We start from the raw sequence: 13,495 nt of genomic DNA, 5'->3' as shown, positions 1-13,495 counted from the left end.
GCCTGTCACTACCCGCACAGAACTGGGTTTTCTGAAAACTCTGCCCTTTCAGATAACAGCCAGAGACAGAGGGTTGGTCCCCGCAGATCTGGCAATCAGCAGCCGCTGCTGCTATAAACACTGCACCTCTGCTTCCAGCTCCACTGATAGAGCAAAGCCAATAAAAACTGAAAAAGGCTGGAGTTGTCCTTTGTTCCCACTGGACGGAAATCCACCACCCGTTTCTTTTAGGTGCCATGACCACTCTGCTGTTTCCCACCGGCGGGAGCAGTCAGAGTCTGGGGGCCAGAGCGTGGGTGCAGGCACAGCAGAAAGAAGGAGTCTGAGCGAAGGACCACCACAAAATTCTAGGCTGGGCCCTAAAGGCGCCCAGACGGACTAGCCAGGAAAAGAGAGAGGCTCTGTGCACTGGCATAGGACTCAGGAGACCTGGGTCCAGCTCCCAGCTCTACCCTGGCCTCCCTATGTGACCTTGGGCCACTCCGTTTCTCGGATCCCCCATCTGTAAAAGTGACAAGCATCTGTCTCATCTACTCAGAATGTAAAGTTTCAGAGTAACAGCCGTGTTAGTCTGTATCCGCAAAAAGAAGAACAGGAGTACTTGTGGCACCTTAGAGACTAACAAATTTATTAGAGCATAAGCTTTCGTGGACTACAGCCCACTTCTTCGGATGCATATAGAATGGAACATATAATGAGGAGATATATATACACAAGTAAGTACTCTCACACTTCTTATCACACTGTCTGTACTCGGCTAGCTTGATTATCACTTCAAAAGTTTTTTTTTTTTTTTTTTTTTTTTTTTCTCTTAATTAATTGGCCTCTCAGAGTTAGTAAGACAACTCCCACCTGTTTATGCTCTCTGTATGTGTGTATATATATCTCCTCATTATATGTTCCATTCTATATGCATCCGAAGAAGTGGGCTGTAGTCCACGAAAGCTTATGCTCTAATAAATTTGTTAGTCTCTAAGGTGCCACAAGTACTCCTGTTCTTCTTTTTTCAGAATGTAAACTCTTCGGGGCAGGGTGTGTCACTTGCTAGGTGTATGTACAGCACGCAGGTCTTAGGAGCCGGGGTCTTAGGAGCCACCCTCTAGGGGCTATTGTATACACATGATAATAGGCTGCTGTAGATCTTTATTCTAGAGCAACCACCAACTGCTAAGCAAGGGGACCTGTGTGAGAGGCAAAGGGATAATTCAGTATAGGGACAGGCTCAGCAAGGAAGCCACCTGCTACAGTGGCAGCCAGGCCGGAGCAGAAGGGCCCAGACCATCAGTGAAGGATAACCAAGCTCAAGAATCGGCTGCCCCTTTAAGCGAACAGACACACGTGAGTGCTCAGCTGCAGTGTTTAAGCCTGGATCCTGACCTGGCCCTGGCGTTCTGGGCTAGTGTCAGGAAACTCCGCTTCTGCCCTAGCTCCACTCAGCACTGTCCCTCAGAAGACGCTAGAAGCCTTCTTAACTGGCCTGCTGGCTCCCTATTGGTCAGTGTCTCCTCCTGGCCCCTGTAGACCTGCAAATGACTAAGTTTCACTGGTAGCCCAGCCTGAGTGGGTTTTCCTTAAGCAGCGAGGTGCCAGGGCACTGGTGCCTCCAGCAGAGGAGGCCTGATCGACCCCACCACCCCTGTCTTGTGTTCAAATGGAGGGAAGGAGGAGGAGGCTGGGATCCTTTGTCCTGCTGTGGAGGACCAAACACCAGTCCCTACTCAGAGATGTTGGAAGCTGTGAAAGGAAAGGTCGTTTATCAGGTGCAATGTGCCCTGTTGCAGAGTCGGGACAGTTCACAATACATCGCAAAGCCCTGCCCCCTGCCCCAAACCCAAGCAACCCCAGCTGTATTCCGCTGCCAAAGAGATGGAGAAGCCTATTTTCTTTCTACCATTATCACTCCTTCCCTACCTGGACAGGAATCAGAGGCTCCTTGTCGTCAATATCAATGAGGACGTCGTCTCTTGGGGTGAGGCTCACCTCATCTGCAAAGAGAAGAAGGGTGGAACTAACTAAGAAATTGATGCTTCACAGAACACAGAGCCCAGCAGCTTGAGAACCGACATTCTAACTTTATTATCCACTGAGACTGTGTCCATCTGATTCTTTAATGTTTTAATCTACCACCCTGTCCCTGAGCAATTTCAGAATTTTTTTAGAATGGCCATACTGGGTCAGACCAAAGGTCCATCCAGCCCTTCTACCGACAGTGAGTGGCCAATGCCAGGTGCCCCAGAGGGAGTGAACCTAACAGGCAATGATCAAGTGATCTCTCTCCTGCCATCCATCTCCACCCTCTGGCAAACAGAGGCTAGGGACACCATTCCTTACCCATCCTAGCTAAGAGACATTAATGAACTTAACCTCCACGAATTTACCTAGTTCTCTTTTAAACCCTGTTATAGTCCTGTTATATTGATATACATTTATACACACATTGCCACTGTTTATGTAGGACCCACAGTATGCTGTGCTTTGCTACTGTGCAAGCATCAATGGGAGTACCACTAAAAGCATCTCACAAAACCAACAGCCCAAACGGCACTAATTGGCTCCCTTTGAGGACAATCCCAAAATGATTCACCAAACAGTGAGACTTGAGAACCTGTGGAACTCATTGCCACTAGGTATCACTGAGGCCAAGAGCTCAGCAGGATTCAAAAACGGGATTCAGCATTTTTACAGGGATAATGAGCGCATCCACAGCTACATTAGTGCAAATAATAGAGATAAACCCTGATGCTCCAGAGCATAAATCAACCTCTAACTAATAGGGGTCAGGAATAAATTTCCCCTAGGGGCAGGTTATTCTGTAACTGTCCACTAAGGGGTTTCTCACATCTTCCTCTGAAATAGCTGGGATTGGCCACTGTCGTAGACAGGATACTGGAACAGATGGACCTTGGAGTCTGATCCAATCTGGCCATTGCCCTGTTCCTAAGTATTATTGCTCCCAACGTACTGATGGAAAATGTAAATCTGTGGCTTGCCAACCACGCACAATGGATCTATCGAGGATACTTATCTGGCCTCCGTCACCTGAGCGCCTCTCAGTGTTTAATGTATTTATCCTCACAACGCCCTGCGAGGAAGGGAAGTGCTATCATCCCGCTGTTGCAGATGAGGAACCGAGGCACAGAGAGGCATCTCCTCAGTGGACTGATCAGGATTTCTCACTGCCCTTCCCTCTGGCTCTATCTGGCCTCAGATAGACTGAGTCTCCTCCTGCGCTGTTCCTGATGAGACCCACCTGCTCTGACTACCAAGGTGAGTCAGGCCTGCACTGTCCAAAGCCCGGCGTGCTGTCACGGGAGAACAGGGGCACAGAGTTCCAGGCTCAGCCTCCTGTGCGCTGTCCACTTGACCACAGTGTCTCCCGCTTCCCTCAGTGGCTGGAGAAGGACAAGGGAGCGAGCCTCTCCCCTCCCATACCTGGCTGTTCCTCGGGGGTGTCGGTTTCCTCTCTGTACGGGTCGCAGTAGAACTCCTCAAGGGACCGGATGGTGCACTGGCCCACCACGGGCTTTCGGCCAAACTGCCTGTTGTCGATGACTTTGATGATGACAGGAGGGCAGTACAGAGCTTCCTTGGGTAGGCGCTGCAGCGAGGGAAGCATACTAAGCACTGCGTGGCCGGGGAGAGGGGCAAAGGGCAGCTTCCCTGCGTCTGGCAGACAGACTGGAGCTAAAGCCGGGCGGCTTTATGCTCTCCTCAAGCTCCTCCCACAGATAACCAACAATGTGGTGGTTCAGGCTGTCCTGGTTAGACACCCGAGTTAACAGTTTTGAGCTGGGCGGAGGCTGTTCACAGCCCTCTGAGCCGCTGGGACAAATGTTGCCTTTAATTATTCCCGGTGCAACACTACCAAAGGGGGGTGTACGTCAGGGCAAAGCGTCACCCATCGTTTCTCTCGGCAGACAGAGGCAGGCGGGTTACACTGGGAAAACAGGCTAGCAAGACTCTCAGTCTCCCAGAAAAAGCCCAATTCAGCAGGGGTCTGAGCACCTCCTGAAAGACACAGAGAGCCCTCAGCCCACCACGTAGGGACCTAGTCCTGCTGCCTTTCAACCCAATGGGCTAAACCCCCACAGAGCAGGCCCTGAGAGTCATGTCAGAGCTCCTCACTAGGGGCTTGGGGTATTCCGGCACCAGACTCCCCTGGATTTCAGTTGGGAGGAGGGACCGGAATACCTCTGAAGGTCTGATTCTTATCAGAACCCACAGCCTCACGTCACTGCACTTTAACCCATGTGCACTGCAATCAACGGGCACTTCCTGGAGCAAAGGGCCCATGGAGCATGGTTAGGATCCACGGTTCCTTGCCTGACATTCAGCAAAGCTATTCCAGCTGCTTACAGGCTGAGTAACTTTGGGGCGGAATATGAGTTTACTGCGGCGCTGCAATTCAGAATCACAGACTGGGGTGGTAGGTCATTAGATCCTCTTGTTGGTAAACGACAGCAAACCCCCAATCTCCCACTTCTAGGAGCAAGCGTGAGCCTAAGCAATCAAGGACGGGAATACAGATCCGCCCCCATCTTGGCTGAGCGTGCTGCAGTCTGCCCCGGGAAGAGGGTGGCCTCATTCCCACTGGGAATGGCTCCAACGTCCAGAGCTAAAAGGCGGGACGCCTGGAAAGCCAACACCCTGGTTAACCCAGCAGAGTGCTGCCGGGCAGCGGGGGCAGCTGCAGCTCTGCGAGCCGGGTGGCCGGCGTGCAGGGGGGGGAGCCCTCACCACTTCCATGAAGAGCACGCAGATGTCGAAGTTGGGGTTCTTCCTGACGTTCTTGATGACGCAGGACTGAACCATCTGGCTTCCGCACTCCACCTGGAGGCTGGGGGAGGTGATGCTGGCCAGCTGATAGCTCTTCAGGTTCCTCAGCCCCCAGGCCAAGATCTGCAGGGTGAAGAGACGAGAGGAGATGAGGAAGGACTCCGGGATGAGGGGAGGCGGTGACAGCAGATGACAGATAAGAACCTTGTCTACACTGCATTTTTTGCACTGATATAGATGCGCCAGGAAACCCCCCACCCCCAAGGATCTGATTCTCCTCTCTCTCCAGCTGGGGAGAGGAGAGTCTAATTCTGAAAGGCTGCCCTGACCACATGGCGAACGGTCCCCTTTAAGGGTAGCTGTGGCCAAGGGCCAGTTTGCCCTGTTGTAAGGGTTTAAGCCTCTTTTGAGGCCAGGCATTCTGGGACTCCTCGTTCTCTCAAAAGGATCACCTGGCTAAGCTGAAGCAGGAGGTCCTGCTGGGAAATAGGGTCAGGTGGTAGTCATGTGACAGGACTACATGATCAAAGGGAAGCCCGTGGGTCAGTTGAGGCCGTGCTCAGAGGGGGAGGAAGGCTTTAAGACTAGGCCCCCTCTCCAGGGAGAACCACTCTTCAGCAGCAGCCCCCCCATCGTAAGGGTCTGTGATGCACAGTTGTGCCATTCAGATTCGATCTACGAACCGCTCACCTCGATGGCGGTGCGCTGGAGCACCGGTTTGATCCCTTGCGGGACCATGTAAATGTTGGGCTCCCGCTGGGGCGGAGGGTAGGGCAGGTCCGAGTCTGCAGACTGCAAGGGGATATTGAAGGAGAACGTCAGCTCAGGTTGTTACAGCCGCCACAGATCACGCGCCTCCTATCGCTGCCCTTCCCCCCGGCGCCCACCACAGATTTCAGAGTCCGCTAGCTCCTAGTCAGAGAGAAGGGCTGATGGGGAGAAATGGCACGTGCAAACCACTTCTTTCCGCCTGCCCCAGCGTCTGGAGCAAACAATAACCTACTGTTACATGTTGGTTTTGTTCCCTAGGTCTTTAAAGGGATCGTTTGCCCACCACTGAAATGCAGTCACTTCTGCAGGAGACAACGGAAGCTATTCTATGCTGCCCAATAGTCTAGGAGAAGAAATGAAGACTCAGGGATCCACTGGAACTGCAGTGGGTGGTGGATTGAGATAGGTCAACGGTTCTCATCCAGAAGGGGGATTGGCGGAGCAGCCATATCAAATAGAGCAATTGGCAGTATCACCTGGTGGCTGACACGCTGAAGGCCACAAGGCAATACACAGGTAAAACAGTTAGTGTAAAAGACACACAGAGAGATGTTGCTTCATGATGACAATATATCAAGGGGACAGGTGAGAGGTTAAAGTTCCTCTCGCAGAGAGATCCGGGGAGGAGAGCTGTAGTTTCAAGGCTGCTCTCTGTGGACCAGCTGTCCACCTTTACCTTCATGGGTGGAGTTCTGGTTCCTCCTGACCTTGGTCTCTGAGTTCAGAGTCACCAAAAATGGGAATGAAAGCAAAATCTCTAAAAACGCGCCCCTCAACCGAGGGCAGTTGGAACTAATTTAGAAGGCCGTCATTCTTTCCAGGCTTCAGTGTTATTGCATTAAATTAAGCGGATATATATATTTCAAGTATAGGATTGGGTCAGATTTATATTTATATATTTAAAAGCACTACATAGACATTTTTCTTGTTGGCATATTGGATAGATTGTACACTGAGCTGTGATTTTCATTCGCAACTGCTGGTGGCTGCCAAATCAAAGCAGCTGGTTCGCGGAAGACTTTGCTCATTCCGTTCTGGGGCAGGCAGGATGGTGGGAGCATCTGGCTTTCAACACAGGGCAGATAGTAAATATCTCCCCACCCACCCCTGTCCCTGAGTGTCTTGGGCTTGCCCAGTCACACTGCACACACACAAACCTGGAGACACGCAATCATTTCACGGGCAAAGATCAAGGTCTGGTCCTGAGAAGTACGGAGCACCCTCAACTTTTGAATGGGAGCCGGTGGGTGCTCAGCTCCTCTAGAAATCAAGGCACTTATTTAGGTGCCTGACTTTAGGGTCCCAAGGTTTCACCATGAGCAATCTACAAGTGCAGAAGGTGTAATGTACCCATAGTCATCAGTGGGGATAGAACCCAGGAACTTCAGTACCTGGCACTCTGGCCTCCACCATTTCCAGAGAATCTTCGTTAGCTGTCACTAGTAGTAGGGCTCTTATCCTCGTTGGAACAGTCACTAAGGGGCAGCACGGTAACATGCACCCCAATTCACCTAAGTACATGCTTAACGTTAAGCACGTGCTTAAGTCCATCCCTGTTTAGCTAAGCACATGCTTAATTTTAAGCAGGTGCTTAAGTTGCATCGATTTCAATTGGATTTAAAGATATACTCGCATGCTTTGCTGAACCGGGATGGCCTAAAGCACCTGCTTGGAGCTAAGCATATCTAGAAATGCTCTGCTGAGTCAGACCCTTCCCCCATTATGTATTAGTCGTCCCCCACTTTGAGACAGTTGTACAGGTAAACCTGAGCAACAGAATAGTTAGTGGCTACAGCTCCTCTGAAATTCTGATCATTAGCGACTTGTCCAGGCTGAATGACAGAGCTGGGAATGGAACCCAGGAGTCCGGATGCCTCGCATCCAATACAGCACTCTCCCGCCCTGAACCTGAGACGAGAGAAGAAGCCATAAGTGGAAGATTGTGCCAGGGCCAGCCTCATAACAGAAGGAAAAATAATCGAAAGACCCTAGAAGAGTAAAACTAAGAGGAAAGTGTTGCCTGCTTATCCGAAAGTAGAGCTGAGGAGCCCGAAAGCAAGCCAGTTACCTGGAACCAGGCAAACTGGGTGAGTTTATTGAGTTTTCAGATTTTGGACTCAAAATCTGACAGCAAAATGAGGGGAGAGGAAACAAAACCATGAAGTAAAGAATAACTGGCTAAGCCCACTGGCAAAGTGGTAGCGCTGGAGTGTGGCAGAGCCGAGCCTGAAATGTCAGTAGGTGACTGGTGCTAGCCAAATCCCTAAAAATCCAACAATCCCATCTGGTGAGAACAGTTTTCCCGTCCAGCACTGTTTGCAGGGGTGCTCCATCTACTGAATCTACAAGCCCTTTGACCTTTAACCTCTGTCAGGAGCAGGTGGAGAGAAAAGATGAGTGAGCAGGTCATGGGTGGGGATGCGGTGAAAGGGGTTACAGAGCCGTGGGCAGGGCACAAGCAGTCACCAAACAGAGCTTCCCCTCTGTTCCATCCATCGGAAGAAACAGGTGTGAAAAGCATCGAGGCAGGGTTTGCTGACAGGCTGGCGCTGTTTTAATGCAGGAGATTGCAGGGACTTGACGTTTCCATTGGAACATGCAGCAAAACCCTATGCGGGAGGAGACGTCTTGGGAAGCAGATGCAGATCGGGCCCGACAGAGACAAGGCAATTTACTTCCTTCCCGTCAACTCTCCCGTGGCACACAATCGGCCCAGGTTATTTCACTGCAGCTGTAACCAAGTTACACCGCCGGGGCGTCTGGCCCACCAGCTCCAGTGGGGCTATAACCAAGTTACACCACCAGGGCGTCTGGCCCACCAGTTCCAGTGGGGCTATAACCAAGTTACACCACCAGGGCGTCTGGCCCACCAGCTCCAGTGGGGCTATAACCAAGTTACACCGCCGGGGCGTCTGGCCCATTGACACCGATGGAGCTACACCAATTTACACCCGGTGGGGATCTGGCCCATTGACTTTGCTGGAGTAACTCTGATTTGCCGTTGCTGGTGATCTGACCCACAACTCCAATGGCACAGTGCCAGGTTGCACCCGTCTGGCTCCAGCGTTGTGGTTCAGCTCCATCATTAACACCATGGGCCTGGCTCTCCCGTAGCCACTAGGTGGCCATTGACACCGGCCACGTGGGCGAGAAAACTCCCCAGAGGAAGGGCCGTGGAGAATTCAGCACAGACATGAGTGCTGCCATTGGGGGTTTCACACGGCGGCTCGGCTGGCTGGTCTGGGCAGGCCAGACAGTCTCTCCAGTGGGGAAGGAGCTGGTTTCCACACTGGGAAGCTCTGTTGGGACTTTGCTTAGTCCCCAGCCACGTGCAGAGAGGAACGGGAGGGTCAAGGGGTGGAGACTGAATGGTACCCATTGCAGGAGCCCTTCGTAGAAGAAGGCAGGTGTGCCCAGCTGTGGAGCGCCAATCCCAGAAATGGCCGTGGGGGAGGAAGGGGGAGAAAAAGCAAAGAGATGGTTACATTTCCCTGGCAGAGTTCAGTTCAGCACCTGCAAAGCACGAGGGTAAGTCCCTCTCCTCCAGAGAGGAAGCACCGAGCCCAGGGGTATTTGGCGCTTGGAAAAACAGCTGGATTGAAAATGAAGCTGGTCAAAACTCTTCCATTGGAAAATGCTGATTAGACAGAAGTGAAACATTTTGCAACAATGGGTCGACTGTTGAAACTTTCGATGGAAGCCTGGCCTGCCAGCCACCCGGCTCCCTGGGCTTCTCACTTCTCCTGCAGCCCTCCTGATCAGCTGCCAGGCTCCCAAGGTGGCCAACTTCCCAGCTCCCAGACTACCCGCCCAGTGGGAAGGCTGCCTGGTTCCTGGGCTCCCTGAGCAGCCAGGTCTCCAGCTCCCTGGGCTACCAGTTTCCCTGGTTGGCTGGCTCCCTCGGTGGCCAGCTCCCCAGGTGACCAGCTGCCCACCAGTGCTTCCAAAACAGAACCTTGTGGAATTTCTATTCCAGCTGTTTGGGGGTTTTGTCCTGGATTTGGGATGAAAACTTAAAACTTTCCACAAGATGGAAGTTCTGTTTCCAAACAGTGCCCCAACCTACCCTTGGGGGACGGGAGGAAAGGGGGAAAAGGGAATCTCCACGCCCCACTCGGCTCTTTGGCCTGTCAGCTGAGGCTGTTGAAAAAGGGAACCAAAAGTAATGATGTGGACTGTGCTGTTTCATCCCTGGTGCAAGCAGGTGCAGCTGTTCAGCCCAGCAGAATTGCACATGCTTGCATTGCGACTGACTATGCATGAAAATGCAACCCACCCTAGTGTGGGGTAACCAGAAGGGTCAGCTACAGAAAGCGAACCCAGGACCTAGGGATCCAAGAGCAGGAACCTTGATTGACTAAGCGACAGGACCAGGTCTGTGAATTGAGGCACATCTAACTCTAACTCCTCTTGCCACTAGCGATGGGCCCAAACCAGATCTAAAGATCACCCACACTTTGGGGAAAGTCCTGGCCCAGGCCTGAACTCTGCAGTTAGCTCCCTAGCTCTATAACGGGCCAGAACCAAATCACCAGACCCAGGGACGCTCACGTTTTGGGACAGTTCCAATTTGGGACCAAACCATGTGTCTGGCCTTTGATCACTGCAGCGAGTCTAAGGCAGCCCAACGGACCCAAACACTCCACATCTTGGGGATTGTCGATCTAAACGTCACAGCTTGAACTGCTCTCCGGCTACCACCATCTTGCAACTTCCCAAACCCCTCACATCCGTCAGCACCTCACTAAGGACCGAATTCACCTCAGGGCAGGTGCCCAGCACAAAGCCCAGGCATCACTTAGGACCCACTTAATCCTTAAGGGTGCAGAGGCGTCATGCCAGTCCTCTGCAACGGAGTGAATTTCACCCTCCTTGCCTTGCTGTTAGAAACTCCCAGATCAGGCACGAAATCCACGTCCCTATCCTTCCTCTGGTGCCTAAGAGAAGTAAGAAGCTAATGCTATTCATTAGGGGGGGGAGGGATAGCTCAGTGGTTTGAGCATTGGCCTGCTAAACCCAGCGTTGTGAGTTCAATCCTTGAGGGGGCCACTTGGGGATCTGGGGCAAAATCAGTCCTTGGTCCTGCTAGTGAAGGCAGGGGGCTGGACTTGATGACCTTTCAAGGTCCCTTCCAGTTCTAGGAGATGGGATATCTCCATTGGGCTCACCCATCAAAACGATCACTTGCCCACGCTGGGCAGAATTGCTATAAAATCATAACTACATATACGGGGAAGAGACAAACAGCTTTGCAGACGCAGTAAGCTCACCTCATCCAGACTGGCGGACAGCTCGCTCTGGAGGAGGAAGAGAGAAAGGACATTAAAATATCATTATGCACGCTCTGCACCGCAGGAAACATCCTGCCGTCGTTTGGAAATAAGCCCCTTTATGAAAGTAATGCTGATGCTATGGCTCAGGGCAATACAGGCAACGATGCATCTGAGAGTCAGTCGCTCATACGGCAAGCTGCCTAGCGTAATGCATGTGTAACAGGGTGGCTTGGTTTTAAGGGCTGGAGGGCCTGGGTCAGCCAACCCTGATTACAAAGGAGCCACACCTGGGTCGGATCGGGGCTTCCTTATAAAGAGCAGCAGGACAGCACGGGCTCTGGCTGCCCGGGAGAGGAAGTCAAGGGTAGCGCTCCAGCCAGAAAAGGCTGGGACTGGCTGCTTTGGGTGGAGCGGATCCAGACAGAGCTAGGGCTGTGTGTGTGGCAGAAGCACCAGCATTGACTGTGACCCTTCGTGTTAGGGTTAGGGACTTCGATTTGCACGCTGAGGATTGCGTGAGCCATTTCTGTTATTAAACCAGCCCGAGGTGAGGGTGCTCTGAGCCAGAAGAGAGACTGTGGAGTTCCTATAAAGTACACAAAGGGAGGCTAACAGGGGCAGGGTGGCTCTCTCGCCCCTAGCTCAGTCCCTCTCTTCCTTTAGGTAGGGAGTCCCCAGGCCCCAGCACTTGGCAAGCTGCCCTGTTGCACAGGGCCACTGCAGCTGTGGGATTCCTAGAGGGGGAAGGAGGCCATGGACGGGTCTCAGAGCTGAAGAGAGAGGTGACCCCATACGTGTAGAGCACTGCTATCATTCGCCGATATTTCATCTGCTCATAATAGAGCTGATCAAAACCAATGTCATTTGAATCTTTGTCCAGTGAAAACTTGCCTTTTTTCACAACTCAAAACTTTTGTGAAAAGTTTTCATTTCCCCGAACTAGTTCATTTTCTCCTCAAAAATGAAAATCTCCGCATTTCAAAAATGTAACTTTTTTCTATTTGTCCCTTTCTCCCACTTTTCCCCTTATTTCTTTTCACCTTTGAGCGCTATAAAATGAATATCTAGAGTTTGAGGGGTTTCTGTAGGGCTATCAATCACACTTAATTCACACAATTAACTCAAAAAAATTAATCGCAATAAATCACACTGTTAAACAATAGAATACCAATTGAGATTTATTTCATATTTTTGGATGGTTTTCTACATTTTCAAATATATTGATTTCTTTTACAACGCAGAATACAAAGTGTGCAGTGCTCACTTTATATTATTTTTATTACAAATATTTGCACTGTAAAAATGATAAAGAAAAGAAATAGTATTTTTCAATTCACCTCATACAAGCACTGTAGTGCAATCTCTATCGTGAAAGTGTAACTTACAAATGTAGAATTTTTTTGTTACATAACTGCACTCAAAAACAAAACACTGTAAAACTTTAGAGCCTAGAAGTCCACTCAGTCCTACTTCTTGTTCAGCCAATCGCTCAGACAAGCAAGTTTGCGTACATTTACGGGAGATAATGTTGCCCGCTTCTTATTTACAATGTCACCTGAAAGTGAGAACAGGCGTTCGCATGGCACTTTTGTAGCCGGCATTGTAAGGTACTTACATGCCAGATATGCTAAACATTCGTATGCCCCTTCATGCTTCAGCCACCAGTCCGGAGGACATGCTTCCATGTTGATAATGTTCGTTAAAAAACCGTGTTTTACTTAAATTTGTGACTGAATGTCTTGGGGGAGAATTGTATGTCCCCTGCTCTGTCATAGCAGACTCAGATGATGACCCAGCACATGTGGTTCATTTTAAGAACACTTTCACTGCAGATTTGACAAAATGCAAAGAAGGTACTAATGTGAGATTTCTAAAAATAGCTACAGCACTTGACCCAAGGTTTAAGAATCTGAAGTGCCTTCCAAAATCTGAGAGGGACGGGGTGTGGAGCATACTTTCAGAAGTCTTAAAAGAGCAACACTCTGATGCGGAAACTACAGAACCCGAGCCATCAAAAAAGAAAATCAACCTTCTGCTGGTGGCATCTGACTCAGATAATGAAAACCAACATGTGTCGGTCCGCACTGCTTTGGATTGTTATTGAGCAGAACCCATCATCAGCATGGACGCATGTCCCCTGGAATGGTGGTTGAAGCATGAAGGGACATATGACTCCTTAGCGCATCTGGCACAGAAATATCTTGCGACGCCGGCTACAAGAGTGCCATGAGAACACCTGTTCTCACTTTCAGGTGAGATTGTAAACAGGAAGTGGGCAGCATTATCTCCTGCAAATGTGAAAAAACTGGTTTGTCTGAGCGATTGCTGAACAAGAAGTAGGACTGAGTGGATTAAAGTTTTATGTTGTTTTATTTTTGAGTGCAGTTATTTTTTTGTACATAATTCTACATTTGTAAGTTCAACTTTCATGATAAAGAGATTGCACTACAGCACTTGTATTAGGTGAATTGAAAAATACTATTTCTTCTGTTTCTTTTTTACAGTAATAAAAATAAATACAAAGTGAGCACTGTACACTTTGTATTCTGTGTTGTAATTGAAATTGAAATCAGTATATTTGAAAATGTAGAAAACATCCAAACATATTTAAATACATGGTATTCTATTATTGTTTTACAGCATGATCATGCAATTAATCATGATTAATTTTTTTA

At 50.0% G+C, this 13,495-nt stretch overlaps 1 protein-coding gene across 8 annotated transcripts in view; it reads right to left on the bottom strand.

Annotated features, from left to right (window-relative positions):
* Positions 1 to 13,495, bottom strand: part of DYSF (dysferlin) — a 289,365-nt gene that overhangs the window by 88,583 nt on the left and 187,287 nt on the right. For 7 of the 8 annotated variants that reach the window (XM_054030057.1, XM_054030060.1, XM_054030064.1 and 4 more), the window contains 6 exons: positions 10,818 to 10,844; positions 8,923 to 8,964; positions 5,467 to 5,568; positions 4,738 to 4,899; positions 3,433 to 3,598; positions 1,912 to 1,985 (listed from right to left, as the gene is read on the bottom strand). In XM_054030057.1, the coding sequence (XP_053886032.1) occupies positions 1,912 to 1,985; positions 3,433 to 3,598; positions 4,738 to 4,899; positions 5,467 to 5,568; positions 8,923 to 8,964; positions 10,818 to 10,844 (573 nt within the window). The remainder of the gene's footprint in view (positions 1 to 1,911; positions 1,986 to 3,432; positions 3,599 to 4,737; positions 4,900 to 5,466; positions 5,569 to 8,922; positions 8,965 to 10,817; positions 10,845 to 13,495) is intronic. The other variant, XM_054030058.1, reaches the window with a different exon arrangement.

The sequence above is a fragment of the Malaclemys terrapin genome, chromosome 5 (assembly GCF_027887155.1).
Source record: "Malaclemys terrapin pileata isolate rMalTer1 chromosome 5, rMalTer1.hap1, whole genome shotgun sequence".
In the NCBI taxonomy this organism is placed as follows: Eukaryota; Metazoa; Chordata; order Testudines; family Emydidae; genus Malaclemys; species Malaclemys terrapin.
The sequence above is the reverse complement of the archived record's forward strand: the minus strand, read 5'-3'. Positions and strand labels throughout refer to the sequence as shown.